Source organism: Galeopterus variegatus, unplaced genomic scaffold (genome assembly GCF_000696425.1).
Source record: "Galeopterus variegatus unplaced genomic scaffold, G_variegatus-3.0.2 Scaffold5473, whole genome shotgun sequence".
Lineage (NCBI taxonomy): Eukaryota > Metazoa > Chordata > Mammalia > Dermoptera > Cynocephalidae > Galeopterus > Galeopterus variegatus.
The window spans coordinates 1,041-13,487 of NW_007731584.1; the positions used below are offsets into that span (position 1 = coordinate 1,041).

General features: G+C 42.3%; 1 protein-coding gene across 1 annotated transcript in view; it reads right to left on the minus strand.

The window, feature by feature from the left end:
- Positions 1 to 385: 385 nt before the first annotated feature.
- The window catches only part of LOC103604914 (astrotactin-1), a gene marked incomplete at both ends in the record, with an annotated part of 119,238 nt that continues 107,176 nt past the window's right edge, over positions 386 to 12,447 (minus strand). Inside the window, 3 exons of the mRNA XM_008589490.1 lie at positions 386 to 513; positions 2,534 to 2,728; positions 6,373 to 6,539. Of these exons, the coding sequence (XP_008587712.1) occupies positions 386 to 513; positions 2,534 to 2,728; positions 6,373 to 6,539 (490 nt within the window). The remainder of the gene's footprint in view (positions 514 to 2,533; positions 2,729 to 6,372; positions 6,540 to 12,447) is intronic.

Sequence of the window (12,447 nt, forward strand, 5' to 3'; positions counted from 1 at the left end):
CTCATTGCTCTGTAAGTACTAGCCAGGGAACCCAACAGCTGCAATGATAGGCATTCAGGTGACAGTAGCAATCTAGCTTCTCTCTCTGCCTCTCTGACCTGGTCACTTAGAACTCCGAACTTTTTGCACATGTACCATCTCATTTGTTTTCAAAGCTTCCCTGTGAAACTAGCAAGAACAGATATGATCATGACCATTTTGCAGATGATTATAATATTCACAATTTTTCTGAGCTTTTTTTTTTACGACTGAGCTTTTAACATGTATTGAGGAAATCACTGGCTTAGAAATCAAAATAGGCAAGGTCAAGAGTCTTGATTTTGTGAAACCATAGGAAGCTGCCTGGTTTTTTGCTGGTTAAATAAGGGCAGAAAGGCACACTCACCAGTCAGGAAGTCGGGGTCAGGGGTGGGCTCCGAGATTTCCTCTAAGCACTGATTCTCCAGGGGGACAGTGGCCACCACAAGACCATCCGGAAGTTGCTGGTCTAAACCACGAGCAAAGTTGTTTTGCCTAAAAACAGGGCAGACCTTCATTTCTGAGTTCAGATGAACCCCACTCCTTGGTGTGCAACTGTATTTCAACCCACAGGGAAAAAATTCTTTTTGGGCCAAAAGGTTCACCTCACCATGCACACCATTCGATATACATGTCAGGAGTAAGACATATGGGATGGGAGGTAGGGTGAACGCTGGGGGCAATGAGAAAGGAACCAGCTGAAAAGGTCTACTGAAAGGGGAGGGAATATTCTTCGCCCACTCCCATCCCAATCCCTACTTCCTGGCACCCTCTCAACAAGATCTGGACACACTGTCTCATTTCTACACTGCAGTGGAGATTCCAGCCACCACAAGATCCTTTATGCTACCCACTTCTTGCCTTTGGCAAACCAATTGCCAGGCTAAAAGGGGAAATATTTGTAATGTCTCCTGTATGTAACAGAAAAAGCAACTGTCTCCAAGAACTGGCTTGGAAATTTACTGTCAGTATGCTCATAAGAGTGTAGGCCCTGTTACTCTCCACCGATGGTCCGTATAATAACACTGACATCATCTCCTGGAAAGCATTTTCCCCTGGGTTCTGAGGAAGTATTCAAATAGCCCAAGGTAGAACAGAGACAGGGTTCAAATTGAGAATTTCCTAGAAATATCCTAAATCAATGGTTTAAAACATTTTGTTCATAGGACCACTTCACACTCTTAAAAACAATCGCAGGTCCCAAGCAGCTTTGTTATATTTCTATAATAAGGCCCCAATTATATTTATCAATTTTTATCAGGCTTGTATTAGAAATTAAAACAAATTTTAAAAATATACTAATTCCTTTTAAAAATAACAATAGTATACCCACTCAATATTAATATATTCTATGAAAAATTATAGAAGTGAGTGGCATTATTTTACATTTTTTGCAAATTTTTTAAATGTCTGTCTTAGAATTCAGCTAAATTTTCACATCTGAATTCAATTTATTGCAAAATATTGTTTAGGTTGAAGTATGTGAAGAAAATCTAGCCTTTCTATAGTTCGAAAAGGCAGGACCTTAAATATTCCCTGAAAGAGTCTCAAGGACCCTTTGATCCTTGGATCACACTCTTCGGACTGCTACTCTGGATTGACTCGCACATTGATTCTTTCATTCAGAGATTAAATGGAACTTGAACATTTTGAGGTGGCTTCCATGAAAAATGTTGCAGTCTGCACCTGGACAAAGTAAAATATCATTTAACATGTTACTTTCACCCAGGGGAAGTATGGCTCTCGAATTCTGGAAGTGGGAATGTAGTAGACTTGGAGAAGACCATGGAAGAGAATGTGCCTTGTACTGAATTGTGTCCCCCAAAGTCCATGTGTTAGAAATTTAACCCCTACAGTGACCATGTTAAGAGGGTGGGAAATCCTATCATGGTAATTGAAAGCTGGTGCCTTGAAGAGGTGATTAGATTATGAGGGCCAAGCCCAAATAAATGGATTAATCCATTGATGTTTCAATGGTGGTCATGGATGTGGTTTGAGCAATTTAAAAGGAGAAGGGTAAGGAGTCAGCTCTCTCTCTGCTCTGCCATTCTCACCATGTGACACCCTGCATTGCCGTAGAGTCACCTCACCAGATGTTTTCTCTGGACTTTGGACTTTCCAGCCTCTGGAACTGTAAGCAATAAATTTCATTTTCTTACAAATCACTAGTTCCAGGTATTTTGTTATAAGCACCAGAGATGGATTAATACAGAATGTAACCTATCCCTTTAGGCATATCACATTTACTTGCTCTAACGCATATATTGAAAAGATGCCAAGATAGGCATTGAGGAAAAAATTAACAAAACCAGATTTCTAATCTCAAAGAATTCAGTACAGTAGAGCAACCAATGAAATATAATTATGATATGTTGTAATGAATACAATAATAAAGGATGGAATGTTCAAATATGAAAAAAAAAAAAACCAAACACCTTTATGCTGAGTGGCTAAGCTCTTCAGAGAAGATCTGCCAACAGCCCTGAATAATCAGTACTGTATACATGAGGTTCACCTGAATGTTCCTTTCAACACTTGTCCGGCAGCCACTTCCTTGGAATGGTTGTTGTAACCAAAGAACATCTCCCCAAAGAGGGTCTGGTTCATGGGAAGCTCCCTGCTTTCCCCGCAGTCACCTCCCTCTGGGCAGGTCTCTGTGATGAGTTGGCAAGAGCGTCCATCCACACCAAGTTTATAATCCTCGATGCACCTACCGTGGTGGAGAACTCAAGATAAGAAGTTATGCCATTAATGAGCTAGGCAGGCACGTCAACCCAATAAATTGGAAAGAAATGCCTTGGAGTGAGCATTAGATGGCCAAAGATTAGGAATATTACAATTTGATTTTGACCCCTTTATAACTGGGTTTCTTAAGACTATAACCCGAGGCTCCTTCCATCCTGTGATCACAGCAAATCTCTCACCTTTCCTTTCCAGATAAGTGCTTTCAGAACTTCCCGATTCTCTCTCCTCTAATAATTGTATGACTTCCCAAATAGTTTAGGTTAAGAATCACTAGAGATAGGTGTGTAGGAGTTAACACATCAAATCCAAGATATTGTAAAGCCTTTCTCAAGAGCCATTTATAGGGCCAGACCCTGCATTGTTTGGAGGGTAATCAGGCAGCAAAAGGAATGACACTGTGCTTAAGAAATTAATAACTTTCTAATCTGGTCCTGTGACAAGTCACCTAAGAAATGAGAAAGATTTATCATCTCCTGGCTGTGTCCTATCTGAATGTATCCAAACACAAGATCAACTCATATAAACTCTCCCTCCATTCAGAGTTCAGGAGAACTAAATGGGTGCTAGGGCACACAGTGTGCATGTTACATACACCACTAACTGAGAACTGCCTCCTTGGTGTCCTGTCCATTTTGCAGGCACAGTCACTTTAATGGAAAAGTGACACATATGTTGGTAAATGTGGGTCAGTGACTCATACATCATTAACTGGACCTTATTTGTAGTTATATCGAAAAGAATATACATTAGCTCAAGTGAGAACTACTTATTTATTTTTTAGTTGACAAGTATTGATTGTACATATTTATGGGGTACAGATTTATATTTCAATATATGTATACAATGTGTGATGATCAAATCAGGGTATTTAGCATATTCACCATTGCAAAAATGTATCATTTCTTCGTAATGGAGAGCATTTTTTTTTTGTTAAATTTTTATTTTGTCAATATACAATGTATATGATTATTATGGCCAATCACCAACACCTCCCTCCCTCCTCCCTCTCTCCCCTCCCCCCCAAGAATGTCCTTTCCATTTGCTTGTTGTAACAACTTCAAAAAAGTATAGTTGTTATATCTTCTTCCCCCCCCACCCCATTTTTTTTTTGTGTGTGTATGTGGGTGAATTAATTTGTTTATTTTTTAGCTCCCACCAATGAGTGAGAACATGTGGTATTTCTTTTTCTCTGCCTGACTCGTTTCACTCAATATTATTCTCTCAAGGTCCATCCATGTTGTTGCAAATGGCAGTATTTCATTCGTTTTTATAGCTGAGTAATATTCCATTGTGTAGATATACCACATTTCGTGATGGAGAGCATTTGAGTGCTTCTCTTAGAACTACTTTTTTGATAAACCTGTCATTGAAAAGGAATATTAATTTAATTTGGGTTTCTCCTTAGAAATATATCAGATTTAGAATTTAAAGATGCTAATGACATTAAAGCACATCATTTATTACTATCTACAGTAATAGTAATAAGGTAGAGACCTTTGTCCTATATAGAGGAACATGTGATCACAGTTTTAAGTGGTCAGAAGCAATATTGTAACAGCAATGACTGCCCTTTACTGGGTGACCTGGGACCAGTTGATTAACCTCCCTAAGTTTCAGTTTTGAAAACTGTAAAAAAAGGAAAAAGTAGCTTCTTCACTGGGTTGTTGAGAAGATTAAGTTACACACTGAATGTAAAAAACATATGCAGTGCCTAACATGAGGGGTCTTCAAAAAGTTTATGGAAGGATTTGTATTACCTTTTAAGTGTATTTTTCCACAAAGTTTTTGAAGTACCCTTTTATATAGCTGATTAAATGTTGCTATTATTTTTCTTAGCAGAGGTGCAAATGAGGCCCATGTTAACGCAACTTTAACTGCTTGCTTTTCCCATTTCCCATTTATATATTTGTGTGAACAGGTGTGAGTAGAACTCTTTAATTGTAAGTGCATGTGATTTGGTCTTTAAGGTGAACCTCAAAATCAGGTACCTTTCTGGCAGGCTGTATATAGTGACTTGGAAAGTGCTAAACACACATGTGTGTCTAATTCTGATTGAAAAAGGAAAAAAAGTCCAGTTAGGGACCTATTGCATTAGTCCAGGCAACAGATGTGACTTGAGGCCCACAGGGGATTCTAAGGGACCAGCCTAGGTCTGGGACAAGACAGCGAATTGGTTCCTGCCTTGATTCCATTGTCCTGGCTGTGTGTCCCACTGTAAAACCCTTTGAGTGAAGCGACCTGGTACAGTATCCTGTTGTTTCTCTTCGACCTAACACCCAACTAGGTTCTCACAAAGTGGGCAGCCAAATAAATGCTCATTAAGTAAATAAATCTATGTAACTGGCTGAATTGACCTCTCTTAATTGAAGTGGGTCAGCCCTAACGATAACATTATAGAGAACATTAAAATTTAGAGCAAGCTTCCATTTATGTAATGAGATTTTACAAGAAACTGAATATGAAAATTGCTCAATTGCAAAGAAATAAAATCAAACAAAATACAATAAAATAACATTACAAATCCACCAAATAATCTTTTCATGATTATTTAGCAGGCACTGGCTTTTAGCAACAATCTGGCATAGTTTTATTACTGTAAACATTGATTTTCATCTGAAGCCTATTAGATTGTGAGATCCTTGAGGGCAAGAATATGTGTCATTTATCTTTGCAGCCCAGTGGCCACCAGCATGGTACATGGCATAAAGTAAGCAGGCTTCCTGACATGCAGGACGAGAGAGGGGAGGGGAGGAAGGGAGAGGGGAGGGAGAGCAGGAGAAAGGATAGACAAGAAAACTATGGATGTAGAAGAATCAGCTAAATATTTATAAGTATAGCATGTAAATGTCTTTAAATAAAACTGCAGTCAGTGGTGCAAATTTAAATTTTGAGAGAACTGCAGAACTTTTTAAAAAATCAGGGAGGGCCTGAATTTTAGTCCTAATCTTCCCATTTACCAACTACCCGGTCTTGAGGGAGTCACTCAATTTCACTGTGCATTAATCTTCTCATCTGTAAAATGGGGTGGCATTGTCTGCCCAGTTCCCTTACAGTTACCCTGAGACCAAGTGAAATGAAGTGGGGGAGAGAGCTGACCTGCAGTAAAGGGCTCTTTACAATGAAGAGTTACTGTGCCCAAGCAGGGTGGCTGCACGAAATGCTGGGACTTTGTGGGCATAATTTAAACAGGTCCACTTCTCCAAAGACCACCCTCCCTTCTTTGATAATTGATTAGTTTTGCACAATCTTTCCCAAGTTTTAGACCATAGAACCCTTTTGTCACCAAACACCTAATTAACATAGCTCAGCAAAACACAACTTGGAAAATTCTGGTTTAAGTGGGGGATGATTTAAGTAAATCATGTGGCTAATTTCCCCTTGCAGGTAAATCCCTGAGGCTCAGTTTCCCCATCTACAGGGGCTGGACTAGACTTTCCCTAAGGTCCTCACAACCCGGACTATAAAAGTGCTCCTCTTACTGACCTTTTCTCAGAGCCTAAGAGCTGGCTTAGGTGACCAGTTCATTCCCATTTAATTTCCCAATTTTAGCACTGAAAGCCTTGCATCCATGGACAGGGGCCAGTTGGTCTCATGGGCAGCTCAACTCACCCGCAGAACATGAGGATGTTGTACAAGGCGGGGTCGTCCTGGAAGGGCGCCATCTGCTGGAGACACAGCTGCTCACAGCCGCCATTGAAGCCATCAGAACAGTCCACCCCGATGTGGCGGTCATAGCAACCAGAGCTGTCCTTCATGGGGCTGAGTCCAGATGGGCACTGGCACAATCAGAAAGTATCCACACAGGGGGTGAATCAGGGAACTGGGTTCTCTGGGAACCGGAGTGTAACCACTGATACCGATTTTTAGCACCCAGCCTTGGAACTATTAACATTGGCCAGTAATCCACAGATTTCCCACTGCACTGGACTCCCTTTAAGAGCAAGTGACTTTTATGACATCTTGCTTCTTCTCTCTGGGCACAGATCACACACATTTTCATTAAGGCCAACAAATGGTCTGGAAAGGAGCATTGTAGCAAGATAGAGCTGAGGTGCGCTAGCCTCCCAGTTGGGCTTTGGGCTGGCAGGAGATTGGGAGAGATGGGCCAGAATTAAAATGCATTAGCAGAGATTCCTATGGGCCACAGAAGGGAGAGCTGCTGTTTGAGCTTAGTATCAACAGAACTTTTTAAATGTCCCAAACACTGTCAACTTTGGTACCAGATGGCAGCGTTGGAAGGAGTGGACTGAGCCAGGACTTTCAGCCTGAAGGAGGAATGGGCTTTCTTTGCAACCTTGGAGAGGGTTTGACTGCTCTCACGGTGGGAGTGGCTATACGCATCATCTTCCTGCACCAAGGTACCCTTTGGAAGATGCACAGACAAGGGCACCCTCTACATGAGTACCCAGGGTGCTGCACTTGGGTTTGGGCTGGACAGTCTTTAATGTGAAATATTTAAGTTCTTTGCTTTACTTTGTCCTCAATAAACTCCCCAGAAATGACAGCAAAAGGAGAAACTTTAAGAAGAGATGTCAGAGGCTGAGGCAGGCAAAGGGGCTTGGCAAGCAACGGCAGCACACACAGCACCTGTGACATGCCAGGCAGTTGCCTAACTCACCACCTAACTCGTTTAACCCTCACAACACCTATGAGGTAAGTAGTGTGATCATCCCCATTTTACACTAAGGAAACCGAGGCACAGTGTTTAACTTTCCTAACATTGCTCAGCTGCTCATGGCAGGACCACACTGGAAACCCTGGCAGTCTGGTGATGGAGTCTGTGACTCAGCTGCTCTGTCATGAGCTCACACCACACTGTCTCTTACACAACAGCAATAGTCACCATTTCCTGAACACTTGCTAGGAGCCAGGATATGCTAAGTACTTTAGGTATTTTATCTCACAACACCCTATATTATCCCTATTTGAAGATAAGGAAACCATTAACATTGCCAATGAATTCATGAACTCCTCTCTGCACTGAACTCCTTTTAAAAGCCAATGGCTTTTTTTTTTTTGGCCATCTTGCTGCCTCTGCGCAACAGATTCTGCACATTTCCATTAGAGACGGCCCTTTCTAACAGGCTGGAAAGGGGCAAATAACTTGGCCAGGAGCAAGCAGCTAGAATGGGGCAGAGCTGGGGGGTCTGTCTAGATCTGATTCCAAAGCCTGGGCTTTTAATGGCCATATTGTACACATGGTGTCAGCTAGCAAACACACTCCTCCAAAACCCAAACCAAAACTTTCAAAACTCAGTGGAAGAGTATTAAACATCTCCCCTCCCTCCCTGCAACCTGGCTTGCTCTTTTCCTTTGCTGCCAGGCACCTTGGACTAGTAGCCAAGAGCTGCTGCAGGTGTGCCTCCAAAAACCCACCTCCCCCACCTCCTCCTTATCCAGTTGAAGATCACAGCTGGATGTGCACTGTTTGCTGACACTAATTCTGCAATTTCCCAGACAAATGGCCCCTGTGGGCCTGCCAAGTTCCTAGCCCAGGTCCACCCCTCTCTCCCAATGAAGGCAGCTGGAGTGTTGGAAGGTGACAGCATTTAAAGAAGTTTACAAGGGCTGTCCCGTGCTGTGCAAACCCAGCTGTTCCAGATGATGGTAAGCAAGCAAATGAGGCAGCTGAGGATTGTATCTCACATTTTGCTAGCCCTTTACCCATCAAATTCCTTGGCCACCCAGCTGTTAGGCCGGATGTGCCACCAGAAGGGAGCTGGCTTCACCACTGTGCAAGCTGCCTGGGCATGGATGTGGGTATCGAAACGTGGAAGTTTGGTTGGAGTTAAATGGGCTGCACTGGTTTCCATGAGCTCTTCCTATTTTTTCCTTTTAGTAAAGCTTGCTAGAAGCCATCACACAGAGACAAAGCCAGTCCCCTTGTTATTCCCACCTCACATAGTTTCAACCCTTGCACCAGCTAGTATCTCAGTCACCAGCCAGGACTCCCCATCTTCCCAACCACAGGCTTTTTTTCAGAATGCTCCTTCAAGCATGATTTTTGACAAAGACTTCACTGAATGAAACACAAACAATCTTTGCTTCAGAATTCCAAAACCTGGCATATTCTCATCTTGCCTGGCCCTAATGTCTAGATGACCATTGCTATCCCAAATGGGACCACCTGATATTCATACTCTCTGTGGAAATTTGGAGAGAAGACAGAGTTAGCTGCCTTGTCAAAGTTGGATAGTTTTTCTTATAACCAAAGCTAAAAAACAATAAAAATTATCAGGAATGAAGCAATGCTTTGTGCAGGACAGTCTTCATGTATTATCTTCAATTCCAAAGACACAAGTACACTTTATCTTTCTCCTCTTACAGATGAGCAAACTGAAACTCAGAAAGATTAAGTAGCTTAAGGTCACAGCAGTGGAAAATGGCAGAATCAGACTTTGGGCCTAGATCTATCTGACCCCAGAATCGTGTGTGTCCCTTTCGTTCTTTCATGCTGCTTCTCCAGTGTGATAAAACCTGGATTCATTGGAATCCCTAAAGAAATAAAGTCACGTGTCAACAAGGGAAAATAATTCTGCAGATTCGTTGTTTGTTTCACTGTTTTAGGCAATTCCTGAGTATATTTCTGAGGTCAATTATGGACTTTTAGATTCAGCCTAACAGTCTCTGTCTCTCCTTTCACACACACACACACGTGCATGCACGCACACACACACAAACATTATGAGTACAAATATCTTAGGACAAAACACCATAAACTGTCCAGAATGATGACCTTGAAGGCAAGACAAGATCCTCAGTCACTGAAAAAGATGCAGTTATCTTCACTGCACTATAACTTACTTGGGCTTCAGTTTAGAGTAAAACATTTTAGAAAGATTATCAGTTTAAAAAAAAAAGGGAGGCGGGGGCGGGCTGAAACCAAAAATAGAGTTTTCTTCTTAACCTTTGGCAAACAGAACACCTATTCCTCAAGGAGTTAATCAAGTTTCCTCCGGTATAAACTTGCTTTGGTTTTTGCTTGAATCTTCCTTCTGCTGTTTATTCAAATTCTGGGCTCCCTCAAAATCTGTATCTAAATACAGAGAAACTGAAGTCTCCAAACCATGATCCTCTTTCTAGAAGTACTGTAGCCAGAGCCCAATTGTCAGGAAGAAATCCTGCCCTCAGGAAGAACTTGCATTTTCTGTCCATACAGCCTGGATGTTCTCTTTTCCTGGCTGTGGACAATCTCTCCACTTGTTCCTTGAAAGATAACTGCTCAGGAGAGAGCCTCAAGGTTGTACATTAACCCCTCTCTGCATAGGTTCTGTTTAGCTGTCCCAGGGACTTTATAAACTACAGGCTTAAAAAGAAAACTCCATTGATTATGGCAACAACCTTCCCCCATCAAGAAGGTTTAATAAATGAGCTCACACTACAGTGACCCCTAAAATACACAAGGCTAATCATCTTTCAAGAGATGCTCATGGCTTCTTGACTTACTACTGGTCTAAGGCATAATTTGGTAATGAAATTGAAATGATTTTCCCCATTCAACTCCTTTTCTTTGCCATCTTTCCCTTCTTTTTGTACCAATGGTTTCTGGTTGATTAATTACTTGCGAGGCTAGTCAAATCTCGCTAAGTCTGAGATACGCACACCTCAGTGTCAGATTGTGAAGTGGCTGCTCTGTTGGCAGCTGATTCTGACTAAAGAACCCATGTGCATGCTCAGAGCCCCTGGGAGAAGAGGGACAAACTCCTGCAGCTGAGCCTGCCTCGCCTTACCTCGATGATTCCTAAGACATGCAGCCATAGTTCCTACTCGAAATAGGTTCTCTCTTACTAGATGGCAATCTTATTTCTTTCACAAGTAATGATTTCCACAACTTTTTGCTGGGCTCTGACATGCAGGCCCAAGCTGTGCAGGACTTGTCCCAAGGGGAAAAGTTAGATGGAGTTGAATTTATATTTCAATCTGTGATAGCTTCCTGCCCCTATTTTTTTGGAAGCCTCTGAGACATACTCTTCTGCTTACTGTCCTACAGAGAGAAAGAGAGGTGGTCATCTGTCATGGTCTCTGCACATCTGTGCTCCAGTAGAGGTAAAATGACACATTTCATGGAAAACCGTTGTGGATAGCATGTGGAGGGAAGGGCGGCAGGGTCACTGGGCAATTCAAATCTCATTAGAGCATAATGTTCTCGGAAGGAAGGTCGTGTGCCCGATGCATGAGAAAGCAGGGCAGTTGACCTCTCCTCCTTCCTCCTTCCATGGTCACCACCTGCTCACCTAAGGACATTCAGACTTCTCACAAAGCAATGGCACTTTTTGGCCACTTTCAGGATGATTGTGAAGGTGAGGAAGGAGCATTAGAACATGGGCGTTCCTATTATTATTATTATTATTATTATTATTATTATTATTATTTTGTATAGCATTGAAAATCATTTTCAAGCTTTCAAGCAAAATTTTATATTGAACCTCAATGGTCAAGCTTGACAGGAATGAAAATGCCCTGGTTAAAGCTGGGAGTGGGAAGGTTGGAGAGCTGCCTACCACAGCTACTCCAATCCCCGCTGCCACCCACCCATAGGTGGTCCCCCTAAAGATGTCCTCGACATAATCCTAGGTACCTGTGATCATGTCATCTCACATGGCAAAAGAGACTTTGCAGATGTGATAAAGTTAAGAATCTTGAAATAGGGAGATAATTCTAGAATTTTATATATACATGTGGGCCCAATGTAATCCAAGAGCTTTTAAAAGTGGAAGAGGGAGGCAGGATTGGAAAGAGAGGGAGATCTGCTACAGAAAAATAACCCAAAAAATGCAACGTTGCTGGCTTTAAAGACGGAGGAAGAAGCCACGAGCCAAGAGATGAGGGCAGACTCTAGAAGCTGGAAAAGGCAAGGGTATGGAATCTCCCCTCGAGCCTCCAGAAAGAAACACAGACCTGGTGATACCTTGATTTAGCCCAGTGAGACCCATGTTGGATTCTCATCTACAGAGTCATAATATAATACATCTGTGTGGCCTTAAGCCACTAAATCCGTGGTAATTTGTTACAGCAGCAATAGGATAATATGAGGGTACTTGGAAAAGTTTGTGGAAAAATAGAAGTGACAGATAATACAAATCTTTCCAGGAATTTCTTGAAGATGTCTCATACAGTCCCCCTGAAGGACCCAAGGGGCTGTACTGAATAGAGAAGCTCTTATGCTTCACAGGCAGGGTCCACGGCTCCCAGCTTGCACATTAAGGGCAATGAGTAAGATCTAGTGATCGGCAGAGGATGGCTGGTCTCTGCTGAGAACTCTCCTGAAGCTTTAGAAATCTCTGGCCATTGGAGAGTGGTCTGGTTTGGAATGGTGTGATAGTGGTTTGTACAGGTCTGTGCCTTTCACGGGTATTTATTTCCTGTCCACAGAGACTGTATAAAAATCAGGGTAATTAACTGGGTAGCAATTAACTTCGTGGGAGTCCATGCATAACTGAGAAACATGCCCTGCCTTCCTAGAAAGAATGAAGTGGAGCAGCCAACACGGATTGAACATGAATCCCACCTGTCTGGTTTGCCTTCAGTCAGGAAAACATACAGGTACACGCTCTGTCTCTTCCCACATCTAAGCCCCTTTCTCAGGTTCCTTAAGGGTCAGTGTGTTCTGAGTTTCTCATCTCTTCCTCCTTTCACAAAAATATGCCTTTCTTGGGCCAACCCCATGGCTCACTCAGGAGAGTG